The sequence below is a fragment of the Lissotriton helveticus genome, chromosome 2_1 (assembly GCF_964261635.1).
Source record: "Lissotriton helveticus chromosome 2_1, aLisHel1.1, whole genome shotgun sequence".
Taxonomy (NCBI): domain Eukaryota; kingdom Metazoa; phylum Chordata; class Amphibia; order Caudata; family Salamandridae; genus Lissotriton; species Lissotriton helveticus.
Genome location: NC_136059.1, coordinates 1,338,897,231 through 1,338,912,627, shown reverse-complemented (window position 1 = coordinate 1,338,912,627; position 15,397 = coordinate 1,338,897,231). Strand labels below are relative to the sequence as shown.

General features: G+C 44.9%; 1 protein-coding gene across 2 annotated transcripts in view; it reads right to left on the bottom strand.

Moving 5' to 3' along the window:
* LOC144818644 (17-beta-hydroxysteroid dehydrogenase 13-like) overlaps nt 1-15,397 on the bottom strand; it is a 377,312-nt gene that overhangs the window by 191,622 nt on the left and 170,293 nt on the right. For both annotated transcript variants that reach the window (XM_078676267.1, XM_078676268.1), the window contains exon 4: nt 12,204-12,335. In XM_078676267.1, the coding sequence (XP_078532393.1) occupies nt 12,204-12,335 (132 nt within the window). The remainder of the gene's footprint in view (nt 1-12,203; nt 12,336-15,397) is intronic.

Here is a 15,397-nt window from a genome sequence, read left to right as displayed (position 1 = left end):
GTCTATAGCGTCCATTTGTACCGACTCCGGGGAGGTAGTTACAGACACCAAGGGGATAATGGAAGAATTTATGAACACATACGGCACACTTTATAAGGCACGCCCATCACCATCACAGGCAGACTTATTGAAATATATGGAGGATGTAGAAATGGCATGGCTAGCTGAAGGACATAGGAAATACCTAGAACGCCCTATAACAGTGGAAGAGGTTACAGACACCATTAGGCGCTTACCTAATAACAAAGCACCGGGGCAGGATGGCTTCGTAACTGAATTTTATAAGACATACGCTGACTTACTTGCCCCACACTTAGTGCAACTTTATGGGGCGGCACATGAGGCCCAGACGCTGCCAGCATCTCTGAGGGAAGCCTTACTCATCACGTTGTTGAAACCAGGTAAAGAAATAGATAAATGTGATTCATACCGCCCCCTTTCGTTGTTAAATGTAGACACCAAAATCATAGCTAGTCTGCTAGCAGACAGGTTAAAACCGCTTATGCCATTGTTGATCAGGCCTGATCAATCCGGATTTATCCCCGACAGGGCCACCACCCATAACACTCGCACACTGTTCGCATTGGCACACTATCTGGCTCCGGAGACAAAGGCTGTGGCGGTGCTGCTGGACGCTGCTAAAGCGTTCGACACTATCGGCTGGCCCTTTATCCAAGCAGTTCTGGTGCGTATGGGATTTCCAGTGATATTTCTGGGATGGATAGCGATGCTATACACAAACCTAACGGCACGCATCAGAGTAAACAGGTACATATCAGAACCCATACAAATATGCAGAGGTACTCGTCAAGGGTGCCCGCTCTCGCCGATGCTCTTCGCGTTGGTGCTAGAGCCACTGGCCTGTAAAATCCGGCAACATCACCATTACTCGGCGATTCAAATGCCCTCCCGACCCATACATATCTCGCTATACGCAGATGACATGGTGCTATATGTTAAACATCCTGAACTACACCTAAATCCGCTCCTAAGAGAGTACATAAAATTTGGCCACCAATCTGGATTGCAGATAAACTGGGATAAATCCCTTGTCCTGACCCTGACGGACAGCACACGTCCAACGAAATTGGACTATCCGCTGGAATGGCAAGAGGAACCCACAAAATATTTGGGCATATGGTTCCACAGAGACCCGGAATTGGTCATTAGGACGAATTACGGGCGGACCATAACATCCCTGGAAGACAAAATTAGAAGATGGAACAGACTTCCTCTATCGTTGGCTGACAGGGCCGCGATCGTTAAAATGGTGCTTCTGCCGAAGTTCCTGTATTTATTTAACAATATCCCAATAAAACCTCCTGCCGCTGTATTCCGTAATATCAAAACGCTGGTACTTAATTTGCTGTGGGCCGGGAAACAGGCGAGGATGGAACTGCGCACCATGACGCTGCCATATGCTAGAGGGGGCTTCAAAGTACCAGACTTCTACTTGTATTACTTATGTGCTCAGGCGCAATACGCACACTTCTGGTACCACGAGGTGCCCTTTCTGACGCATGTGGCCGTGGAGGCGGGTGACGCTGACCCAATCCCACTGGCCAGTATACTGACGCATAAACGCACTAAGCTCCACGACCGTGACATTAATCCGGTCAACGCAACCTCAGAGGCATGGAGGCTGATGGGTAAAGCAGCAAACAGCCTACCACTGTATGCACCCACGCTTCCACTGGCACATCACCCGGCCCTTTCAGTAACGCAGGAGCGGGTTGGCATGGATCTGTTTAGGCGGGCTGGAATAGATACACTGGGGGACCTGTACAAAGATGGCGTATTCCAAACACTAGACAAGCTACAATACATCAAGAACCCGTCTCCACTTTTTAGTGTCAACTACTATAGGCTACAGAGAGCACTTCAGGAACACTACCCGACACATCCGGAAGAGCCACCTACCCTTGAACCCCTACGATTACTCCTCACTACACCCACAGCATCTCACCTAGTGTCCAAGCTTTATGCGACAATACAGGAAGCAGTGGGGGCAACTACACACAAGGCTAGGGACAAATGGAGCGCTGGGCTGGCAGAACCCCTAACGGATGTAGAATGGGATTCCTCCTGCATGATTACGGGTATGCTGACGCCTAACGGGAATTTGAAAATCATACATTACAAGTATTTGCATCAGGTGTACCACACGCCTCAGAGACTATATAAATACGGCCTGAGGGAGGATTCCCAATGTTGCAGGTGTAAACAAGAGGATGCGGACTTCATGCATCTAGCATGACACTGTCGCAAAGTGGCGGGATATTGGGAACAAGTCATACAAATTTTGAACGAAATGCTAGGGGTTTCCTTGCTGTGTGACGCAAAAATCTGTCTGTTGGGTATTGTTCCGCAGCTGAGAGCCTTGAAGCGCAAATTTTGTGCTATTGCACTACTGCTAGCTAAGAGAAGGGTGTCTCTCCACTGGAACAGCAAGACGGCCCCGGAGGTAAAGCGCTGGATTGAAGATATGGTCTACTGTCGAGACACGCTTACCACGTACGAGGAGGAGTTGCCAGGCAGTTCTAGGCCCAAGGACTATTGGGGGTATCTGCGTGCCTATTTACTAGTACATGGTGCGTCAGAATCAGAGACGGAAGTTGAGTGAAGTATGCGTCTGTCGGTGACAACACAAAGCGAAAACTTATAGAATAATGGTACTGAGGAGGGAGGATGCTGTGATGCAGAGTGACTGTAGCAAGGGGAGAATTACGAGTTGGGTTATGCACTGTTATGTTTGTTTCAGTTCAGTAAAAATATGAAAATGTAAGATTACTGATGTATAAGTAGGCGAGTACAGCACTGACATGCAAGTGGGAGCTATCAGATAATACGCCGCCGGTCCGCTGGATGTCGGCTGATGGGCCGTGTACAACTAATGTTACTAATATCGGTTGTGATTACATGTTGCCGGCCCATTGCGGTTGTAGGCGAATACGCTGTATGTGATTTTCCTTTTTGTGTGTGATGAAAAGTGCAAAGAACTTCTTACACCAATAAATAAAATTTAAAAAAAAAAAGTATGTATATGTAGTATAGTTATAGTTATATTAGTCTGGATAGGCCTAACAGTTTTCATTCCTTTTATGGTAAGCAAAAGTACTAATACTGACCCTACTCAGACTACCGACACTGAAGAACTGACAACACGAAGTGTAGAAAGACGTGAAAAGGCACTCAGACAAACAAAACGAGACTTAGAAGCATCAGATGAGGAAGGACCACATTATCATGGAGTTAAGAACCAGACTCACTTAAATGTTTTCGCAAACCTTTTAGTACACTATGTAGAAACTATGGAGATAGAAGATTGCTATGTCTGCATGAAGCTACCCACTTCTGTAGCTGAGGGAGTGACTTACCATCACCTGCCCCTGACATATGGAATTTCCTGTAGCATTTTAGCTAGCTTGTTTTATAAAAGAGGACCGTTACAGTACTATTACTCTAACAATGACGTGATTTTTTCTGAACTTCCTATACGTGGAAATCTGAATCCGGTACATACTAAAAGTGACGTTACACGTTATATGGGAGAATACTTTCTGACTATAGGTACCATAGACTTAAATGAAGCACACAGAGATAACTTGACCTGTTCATTACATGAACAAGAGAAATTTTTCCTAAATATGGCAGAGAAAAGAAGGGAAAGTTTCTAAAGAAAGGCAAATGACAAAAGACAGAAAACTCCTAAATGGGCTGAGAACATGGAAGGCACCTCAACTGGCGGGGCGGGGCCTGCTCTGTTGCTGGATTTCGAAAAGAAAGGGAAACTCTGTCTTCACCGCGAGAAGACTAGTTATTATAATAACATTTTCATTGGTTCCAGTCAATGTGAACATAATTATAAAGTAATTGGAGGTTGGGGTTTCAAAAATGGGTCAGAACCTGTGTTTCCAGGAATTTATTATATATGTGGAGACAAGGCTTATTTCAAATTGCCGGATCACTGGTATGGAAGCTGCTATTTTGGCATTGTCTTCCCGAAAATATACCATGTGAATGAAGTTGCTGGAAGCAGTGAAAACACTAATGGCTTAGTGCGTAGCAAAAGAGAAAGCGTAGGTGAAATAATGGGTAGTATCTTTAGTGCACTGATACCAGGAGTGGGAGTGGTTCTGAACACTCACAGAATTTGCAAATTGTCCACAATAGTGGATGTGTTGTCTACTGACACAGCTCATGGATTTCTGCTGGTCAATATGGTTGCGATCAGATCGATGGTTTTGCAGAACAGACTTGCGCTTGACACCTTATTAGCAAAAGAGGGCGGAGTCTGCCGGATGCTGAAGGCGCAACATTGTTGCACTTACATTCCAGACAAAAGCATACAGCTCAAAAGATATGTGAAAAACATTACTAATTTGGAAAAGGAACTCAAACCACTTGAGGTTGACAGTGCCTGGAAGAGACTCGTTGATGGTCTCTCCAATGTAGGTCATTGGTTTGCTAACTTAGGTAGAAGCTTATTGTTTAAGGTACTGATGCCAATTGGAGTTATAGGTTTTATCCTATTCCTCATATTCGTCTGTTGCAAATGTCGCAAACACACAAAGAAGTACCAAGTGAATGCGAGAGGAGTGAAACGGAGTGCGGATGAGCTTGAATTGGAAGAAATGAATAATCAGATTTACAAAAGGGTGAAAAATTCTCACCCCACCAAAAACGAGAAAAAGAAACTGAATCGCCTGTTGGAAGAAATAGAGTTGTACAAAGTGTGAAAGAAAGTTGGCATCTGGTTCCGTTATTTTGTGATGATAGTAAATATCATCAAAGAGGGGATTGATAGAGCAAGATTTCGCATTGCGACTTGCTCGATTCAAAAACCTCGAAATCTGTTATAATCCTGTAATCCCAATTGTTCGTTTTACTAATTTTATGCATTTTTGAATGTGCGTGTGTATCTTAGTGATGCTTGCCTATGTGTTCTACTAATCCAAATAACCCTTGTACCTAAAAGGGCCGCTGCTTGAATTTTTCGCTTCTGCGCATGCGTTAGTCACACTCACGTGACTTTACGTAGATGTAGTCTGGAGGGAAAGGGTGCGCATGCGTAATAGCCACAAGATGGCTGCTCAATGTAATAACGTGGTGAAGCTTGTGCTGTTGCTCATCGTGTCGTTATGTGTAGCACTTACCCTTAACAGCATAGTATATTTTTATAATGATAAACCAGAACTACGAGATCATGATATGTAATACATTCATTTATTTCTATGTTTTAATTTGTTTTCGCTTACTTTTCATGTATCACGGGAAATGGGGGTCTGAAATCTATCGAGAGCCATCTTGAAGGTCCCTTCTGCACATGTGCGTGCAGCCAGAGGCAAATAACCTTGGGCAGTGGAACTCAGCCAGTGTGACACACAGGTGTTGGTGATTGGGTCATGACACTAATTGGTTGGAGAAGTCTAGATTCTAGATATGAAAATAACATCTTTTGAGTGATTTGGTCTCATGATACATTTTCTTTTACAGCTGTACCCCTGAAGAAGAGACTAAGGTCTCGAAATGCATTGGGTTTGAAGTCAAATGTATATGTTTATATATATGCAAAATATTGAATTGTACAACGCTACTGAAAAGTTTTTTTATGTAAAATATGTTAACAGTTTTGATGCAAAGATAAAGATAAATTTCATGAATAAGCAAATGAGGAAATGGATTGAATTTGTTTATTGTAAAAAATATTTCACATGTTGGTGCATGTTGTAGTCCTAGTCGCCCGAGTGGGGCTGGGCCTCCTAAAATGTATTGTTTCAAATGCTCAGTAGGCATTAACCACAGCATTGCACACATATCGAAAAATAGATACTAAACTGAATCTGAGTGCGCTAGGTACATTCCTATCTCTTGATCCACTTTCTAGCAGTGGCAGTTCTAAGCTAGTAATGATAAAAATCACCTTTATCACTGGAAAGGGTTTCTAATTGTGAATCCAATGATAGAAAACACTATGAGGCTGCTCCATTTCAATCCACTATCGCAGCCTGAAGTAACTTGGGGCCAGATGTAGGTAAATCTATTTTACCGACACTTAAATACCGAATTTTACCGATTCGGTATTTAAGAGTCGGTAAAATAGATGTACCGAGATGTAGGTAAATCCAGATGTGGATTTACCGATTCTTTAAAAGTCGGTATTTACCGATTCGGTAAATACCGACCTGTAATGCTCCATTCATTCCTATGGGCTTTGAAGCCCATAGGAATGAATGGGGCATTACAGGTCGGTATTTACCGATCGGTAAATACAGATTTTTGGCAAGGGTGCAGGGGGTGTCACTTTGACACCCTCTAGCACCCCCAAAAAAGGTTCGGGGGCCATATGGCAGGCAGACCTGCCCTAAGGGCAGGTCTGCCTGTCATATGGCACAGGTGTGCATGCACACATTTGCATGCTCACCTGAATCGGTATTTCACCATCAAATTGAATTTGATGGTAAAATACCGATTTCTTAGGCCTTGTGGGACTCATCAGAGTCCCACCTACATATCGATTTTACAGAATCTGTAATTTTACCGTTCTGTAAATTTACCGACCGGTATATTTACAGATTCTGTAAAATTACAGATCGGTAAATTACAGAACGGTAAAATTACCGATTCTGCCCCCTACATCTCAAATTCCTTTTACCGGTCGGTAACGGCCGAATTCGGCCGTTACCGACCGGTAAAACCCTACCTACATCTGGCCCCTGAACCCTTACCCCAGGGCCGACGCGGTCATCGCACCCCACCTGCGGGACATCATCAACACCTCCTTCGACACCGCCACCTTCCCGGAGAGCTGGAAGCACGCCGAACTCAGCGCCCTACTCAAGAAACCTACAGCGGACCCCACCGAACTCAAGAATTACCGCCCCATCTCGCTCCTCCCGTTCCCAGCCAAAGTCATCGAGAAGACCGTCAACAAGCAGCTGGCCGCCTTCCTCGAGACGAACGGATCCCTCGACCCCTCACAGTCGGGCTTCCGAGCCAACCACAGCACCGAGACCGCCCTCATCGCTGCCACCGATGACATCCGAGCCCTGATGGACAACGGAGAAACAGCGGCCCTCATCCTCCTAGACCTCTCCGCGGCATTCGACACTGTCTGCCACCGCACCCTAGTGCAGCGCCTCAGCAACATCGGAATCCAGGAGAAGGCACTGGATTGGATCATCTCATTCCTCAACGGAAGAACACAGAGAGTCCGTCTACCACCGTACAAGTCAGAGGCCACCGAAGTCATCTGCGGCGTCCCTCAAGGATCCTCGCTGAGCCCTACACTCTTCAACGTCTACACGAGCCCCCTCGCGGCCATCGCACGCCAGCACAACCTCAACATCATCTCCTACGCTGACGACACCCAGCTGATCCTCTCCCTGACCAACGACCCCGCCGCCGCCAGAGCCAACCTTCACGAAGGGATGAAAGACGTAGCCGAGTGGATGTCGAGCAGCCGCCTGAAACTGAACTCTGACAAGATGGAAGTCCTCATCCTTGGATCATCACCCTCTGCCTGGGACAACTCCTGGTGGCCCCCTGCCCTGGGCAGCGCACCCAAACCGACAGACCACGCACGCAACCTGGGCTTCATCTTGGACTCCTCCCTCACCATGACCAGACAAGTCAACGCCGTCTCTTCGTCATGCTTCAACATCCTGCGCATGCTACGGAAGATCTTCCGGTGGATCCCCACCGAGACCAGGAAGACGGTCACCCAGGCCCTCGTCACCAGCCCACTGGACTACGGCAACGCCCTCTACGCCGGAACCACCGCCAAGCTCCAGAAGAGACTCCAGCGGATCCAGAACGCCTCAGCCAGACTCATCCTCGACATCCCACGACACAGCCACATCTCCGGACATCTGAGAGACCTGCATTGGCTCCCCGTCAACAAAAGAATCACCTTCCGCCTCCTCACCCACGCACACAAAGCCCTACACGACCAAGGCCCCAGCTACCTCAACAACCGCATCAACTTCTACGCTCCCAAACGACACCTCCGATCAGCCAACCACGCCCTCGCCGCCGTCCCCCGCATCCGAAGAACGACAACGGGAGGAAGGTCCTTCTCCTACCTGGCCGCCAAGACCTGGAACTCCCTACCGACCGACCTGCGCCTGACCCAAGACCACCTCTCCTTCAGGAAGAACCTCAAGACCTGGCTATTCGAGCAGTAGCAGCACCCCCCCCCCCCCCCCCAGCGCCTTGAGACCCTCCGGGTAAGTAGTGCGCTATATAAATTCCTGTGATTGATTGATTGATTAGTCTTTGGGCAGAGCAACCCTCATAAGTAGTGAAAACATACATGGGTATTCTTCACTACCTGGGCAGGGAACACACATGTGTACCTGAAAGCAGAATGCCCCCTGCACTCAAGGATATAGTAAAGCAAAAGGTGTGTCCTGGTGGACACCAAAGTAATATAGTCACAGCTGCTTGAGAAAATTGACAATGTCTTTAAAGTAAATCTTCGTTTAATACTCTTATAGGCCAGCCGACGCGTGTTTCATCGCAATGGAAAGTAATTTCCGCGACTCCTCAGGGCTTACGTAGTTTCTGTGCCCCCTATAAGGTCGCTAAGCCGGTGATAATTCCAACTCGGCTGCACTCTGGACCTGGCGGATGTCGTGGCCCCAGATGTAGGACACACGTCTCAAAATTCAACAAAAAGGAAAGACTTGAATATGAATTTTTAGTTGATCCTGTTTAAGCTTGGATTCAGTGAAGCGCCGATGTCTGAAAGTCCGTTTGGTCTGTAAAAGAGGACGCACTGTCCCGCATGTCAGTAGGTCAGTGAAGCGTCTTCGAGGAGCGAGTCCACTCCCGAAGTGTAAGAGCCCCGGTTAAGGGAGTCCGTAGTAGTAAGGGAGCTGCGGGATGCGTTTTGCGGGTTGCCATGTTCCTGGTATCCAAGGGACGTTGGAACAACGAGCCACACAGTTCCAGTGGGGGCTTGTATTATTTTCTTTTTTGCAATTCATCACGTTTGCAGAGTGACTGGTAATATAGGTCCTGACAAATGCCTGTTGGCAGAAACATGTTGACCTTACAAATAGGGTATATCTGCTGAATCCCTAATCCTCTTGCATTTTTAACTATGTCACTGTGACCACCAAATAAACTTTCAGTGGACTGAGGTAGACATTTTTAAACCACTCTTTATCACTCTATTTGCACTCTGCACCTCATTCACCTGCACACTAACGCTCATCTTTTGAGAAAACACCTCTGCCCTCCCCTCTGGGAGTTGTTGCCCACACTACGGCGTGAGGAGGGAACCCATATAATGAAGCATGTCACCTAACGATGAGTGAGGGTTCTTGTCTTGAGGAAATTACTCCCCACCCCACCCCTTCCTTCCACACAGCACCCGCCTTTACATTCATTCTTAGTTCTCCTCCCTTTACACATAGCCAGACGTACCTCTATGTGAATTACATTTGTGGTTGAAATTTTTTTTTAAATAGTCAGACGTTGTTTTAAAAAAACCAAAAAACTAACATGTCTCCAAGATTTTCTTTTAACATGTTTTAGCCCATAAAATGCAATCATAGAAAACATCACAGCTGAAAAGCATATAGCTCCAGCTAGGAGTACTTCAAAAAATTATACTAAGTTCTCCTGGGGTCATAGATTTAATGACCCCGTAGATTTACTATTCTTGTTGCTGGGGGGCTGCTGGACTCCCTGCAGCCCCCAACAACAATAAAAAAAAGGCTTTGTGGTGCCCCTTCCTATTCTAGGTGCACCACTAAACTAAAAAAGAAAAAATGGGGCCCTCCTTCAAAGAAGCAGTGAATAATAAATGAGCAGCTCCTCTTTTAATAACATAACCTCATTGATTACTTTTTCTTCCTCCCAACCATTACTCGGGAACGTTTCCCAGGCTCTTCTTCCCCACTCCTCTCTGATCTTCTTCATCCAGGTTACAATCCCCTTAGACAAAGCAGAGGGATTAATAGGAGTGGCACTGTAACTCTAGTATTTGCAGATGCCATTTCATGCTAGAAGATCATATGGGATACCTTGGACTTCCTTGAAACTACAGTGGTCAAGTGCTCTTGCTGTTCCACACTTTCCTCAGATGCTTCACTCGTATATCACTCCCCCAACCCCAAACATTTTGCCCACCGAGCACAACAAAGTGGTCCAGCTGGCCCATAGATTGGGGCATATCATAATCTGGATGGAAAAACCTCCTAGGCACTCAGTGCATACCACACTCTTGAACTAGTCTGAACACACCATGATACACTTTGTAATACCTAGGAAACCTCACAAATCACCTATCACTAAAGCGATACTCAATGACCCTTCTTGATTAAAAAACTTAAACAACATGCACTCTGACCCTAAATGTCATTGAATTTGCCACAGGGTGTATCATCAGGTCCAATAAAGGAGAAGTGAGTAAATGGTTCAGCATTAATGTAAGAGCCATAAAGCTAAGCAAGAGTGCCAATGAAAGCCACTCAAGAAAACTGTAAATCGTCAATTGAATGCACAGCATGGCACATCCACAACAGTGGCTACAAGTGCCCACTAGTAAAAGGCTAAACTTCATATAGCAAATGCTCCTCAAAGGAATATGCATGCATTTTTCAAGAGTTGGCATAATGGCTAGGTTTATTCCCCAGGCATTCACTCCCATCTTGATTCCGCCATGAATTGCTCACTCAGCTCTAGAAGTGTTACCCTCTATATAGACCCAGGCAATCTAGCACATGTCCCTCCTATTTTGGGTCTGCCCAGCATAGTCTCCACTAAACTCTGCCTTGAGTGACTGTCAATTCAGCTTCCAACCTCACCCTGGCACAGAAAATAGCACTATTGTGCTCACAGCCAGAGACATGCATGGGAACGTGATCTATCTGCAGCCTTCTGCACAGTTTACCGAGACATTCTCCCAGGCTTCCTAAAGTTAATAATGGCCCCAGTGTAAAGTTTTGTGCCTCTTTTCCCTCCACTTAGCTCAGCAAGTGAAACTAATCTCCACCCAATCATCTGCAACTATCACGTGTAGAGTGTTTAAAAGATCAATCTCAAAGTTGAACTGAAAGCAGAGTAGTTAGGGGCATATTGTTCTCAAAGCATAGGGTAGAAGAGCAACAGCGCTGTAGACATCCTGGTTATGTCCACAGTCCACTTTTCTGCACATAAAATACTTTCGCCCAATGAAGGACCCCTAAATAGCAAAACACCTGTAAAGCATCATACAAATTCAAATGACACAGCTGCAGGGCTACCATTGGTACAGCGGGTGTAATAGCACCAGGGCCCAGTAAAGCCTGATAATTGCTGTATTTTACTACCTCAGTAGCAGTTAAAGATTCAATTTTCCTTACTTGCACCACGGCCCATAGCATCCTTGTAGGCTACTGCACAGCTGAACATGAAGAATGACAACTTTAAACATGGTAATCACAAAACAGAACACACCAGGCTTCTTGTAGTCCCATAGTGAAGTAAGAAATGTACCTCAATCAGATTATCGCACATATCTACCATTTCAGCTGATTTAAAGTAATGTAGTAAACTGGCTAGAAGTAATAGCATGATATGGAAAGTGTTGTATTGAATCCTTATTGGACAGGGTGAGGGTCTGAGGCTGATTTTGATAGCTCCACTACTCCCTGAGGAATATCTGGATACCTACATCGAACTGTATTGGGAGGGGTAAAACCTAGCACATTCTGTTCTGCTAGACCAAAACAAAGATAACAACACTTGTATTTGAACAGGCAGAGACTGCTGGCTCCCACTGATTTTGCACCCAAGCAGTCTGAATTTGTTTGTCTATTCGCTGAGCTTCACTGGTTAATCCGCGAGAGTGAAACACATGTTGGGTGTTCAAAGGCTCTTTATCAATTAAAGAATATCCTCCACTTCTTATTGAATTGTCTTTATTAGAAACAATAAGTGTGTGGATGTTCTTCGATTTCCTTCTCTCAATACACTTAATTGTATTTTAATCCACTTTTCTCCATAAAATACCATATTTCCTGAAATTGGAACTCTAAATCCGAGGGCCAAATCCCACAAATCTTACATGCCAAAAGGTTGATACCACATTGAGGCATTAACCCAGGATATAACGTACACTTCTAAGGAATTGTCAGAGTTTTAACTGGAAATCAAAGAAATATGAGCCAGCACAAGTGTGTTTGTTCACAGTTGTGGTACTGGGCACTTACCCAGAAATGAGCGAGTACGTTGACTTCAAATGTTTTTTGTATCTGGTTATCTTTAAGCGTGAGCAGATCTGCGCAGAATATTACACCAGCATTATTTATCAAGATGGTAACCTCGCCGACCTCCTCCTTAACCTGAAATTAAAAATATAAACAATAATAAACTGTTGTAAAACATGTAAATGTTGTAGTGTTGCTAGCAAGACAATGAGTAAGCAATGCAGCACATTCTTATCGATATTAGCCCATTTACAGGTGTTGAAATCTGGGCATTTTGGGAGTAATTGACTAACGCGGCATCATATGTCCCAGCTTTGATCTTCATGTGCTTTCTTACACATTTCAAGTTACTGGGCCAGATAAGTTCATATATAGCTACATATTTTTACGATTTGGGCTTGATACTGGCCAAACAAGAGATCACCATGCACTGGAAATCTAGCCAGGGACCCAGCTACTTGTGTTGGAGGACCACTCTGGTGCGATGGGCAAAGGCGGAGAGCGCGTTGCGGCTGCAACAGGCCAGGCGCCTAGACAATGACAAGGCCTTAGAGGTGGCTAGAGCGTGGGAGGCCCTAGTGATTGCGCTCCAGTTGCCTGAGAGCGAACTGAGCGAGGATGAGGGAGTAGCGACACCGTAAGGATATTATCTTAAGGGGTACCCCACTTCCAACGAGGCACACAATAACAACAAGTAATGACAGAGGTTCTGAGAGATCGGATCCCCCACGGATACGCACTACTTACCTTTTACTATTGTTCTTATCAGGGAGGTGACTCACTGTTGGTTCACAGCTGCTTGAGAGAGAGGACAATGGCACACTGACTAGGGGGGTGGGACACAGGGAGGGAACGGTTTGGGGGATTGTTATATATAAAAGGCATCTCGTCAGAATGCGTGGTTATCCTAGAATGTCGGTTATTACTGCATTGTTTTATCCATTGTACTGAACTAATTTCGAACTTGACTGCCAATAAAAATTGTTTTTACAAAAAAAAAATATATATATAGCTACATATTAAGGCCCGGATTTACAAAACTTTGCAGCAGGTTTGTGATACTTTTTTTAACACAGACCCGATGCAAAGGAATTCTGGGGGAATTTACAAACTGATGCAAATCACGATTTACGTTGGTTTGTAACCCAAAGTAAAGCAAGGCGTTGCAATGTGTTACCTTGAGTTACTTAGCATCAGGGAGGCATCCTGTGGGTGGTGTATGGGCATTCCTGTGCATCCACCCTTGGCCTTTACACTGCATGAACTATTTTTAAATCTGGACCTAAGCATGGAATCTACAGGGCCAACCACAAGGACCCTCACTGCAAGAATGTGCACACGTGGCTTGTGATTGCAACATATATGTTAATTAAATACACCAGAAACCAGATTTTTTAGCTCAATGGCTAAAAGGCCCTAACCAACGTCCATCAAGCTTAGTGGTTGATGAGCACTTTTTTTTGGGCAGGTCCACGGTGAAAGAGTAGACAGGAGGGAAGAGATGAAGCCAAATGATGAAGACATAAAATGCTTCAACGGATGGGGGATATATTGCTTCACAAGCATTGTACAGTTAGCTAATATTTATAAACGAAATTTCGTTTTCTAAACTACTCTACTCATAAAATTGTGATATCATCTAATCCTAAAAATGGAACAAAATAAGGATTGAAATGTAATTCCTTGCAATTTTATCACAATCACAAAAAAACTGTAAATATACTACCATCTTTAAAATTGTTTTGAAAACTGAATGTCGAATTTTTATATATTTTTTCATTAAGAAACTATGCGTTTTTATAGCTTTGATATTTTTAATTCAACACTTTACTTTTCTACCGTATAATTTTAAAAAGCTCGTTACATGTGGCTCCATTTCTACAACAAGGCCAGAAGCATCTGCAGCACAAGGGTGCTGGATTCCATCCAGAAAATGCAAATATCCTCCCATTCTGGGAAAAAGTGTAGGAAATATCTTTTTAGGTCGAGTCTAGCGGTAGCGTGCATACGCTGCTCACTCTGCGAGACTGTTGTAATAGAGTATGGGAGAGAAGCTGCGCCCACTCTCCTCTCATATTTTTCATTGGCTTGTGTCATTGTCTTTTGTAAATGCTGCCTTTGGATATGTTAATAGGCTTGTTAGTCCCTCCTTAGTACAGCCTTGTCTTCATTTGTAACATCCCATGGCTACTGGCCCCTTTACTTCAGTTGTTACACAGGACCTGTTATTTAGTCTGTAAGCACTATTTACTTTATTGAGTTTCTCTTACTGAAGGCCGGCCATGCGCTGCTTCATCTGAAACCACCTGTGTTTTTTTAAGCAGCAGGGCTGCACCTCAACACGGGCGCCCTCTTTCAATCACTTTAAACCGGCATTATCTTGTGTCTGTTTCAACCCCCTCAAATAAAATGGATTTAGAAATGATTAGAGAATAAAATTGTGTGAATTCCAGGTAGCACATAATAATGTGCTAATGAGCTGAAGGAAGCTGACAACAGCACATCTGTGTTACATGTCATCTGCACTATGCCACCTGACGGGTTGTTTTCAAAAACCTGTTTTATTAACAACAACAACACCACCACCATTACCACCACCACCAATACCACCACCACCATGAATACCACCACCAATACCACCACCCCATACCACCATCACCAAAACCACCAACACCACCAATACCATCACTACCAATACCACCACCGCCACCAATACCACCACCACCAATACCGCCACCACCACCAATACTGCCACCACCACCAATATCATCACCATCAATCCAATAACACCACCACCAATAATACCGCCAATACCAATACTACCACCAATACTACCACCACCAATACCACCACCAATACCACCACCACCAATACCACCACAACCACTACCACCCCCACCAACACCACCACAACCAATACCACTAACACCACCATGAAACCCGCCACCAATACCAATACCACCATCACCAATACCACCACCAATACCACCACCACCAATACCACCACCATCACCATCAAACCCGCCACCACCACCAATACCACCACCACCAATACCACCTTCAATCCTAACAACACCACTAATACTTCCACCAATACCACCAACAATACCACCACCACCACCAATTCCCCACCACCAATACAACCATACCACCAATACCACAACCACCAATACCATCAACACCAATACCCCACCACCA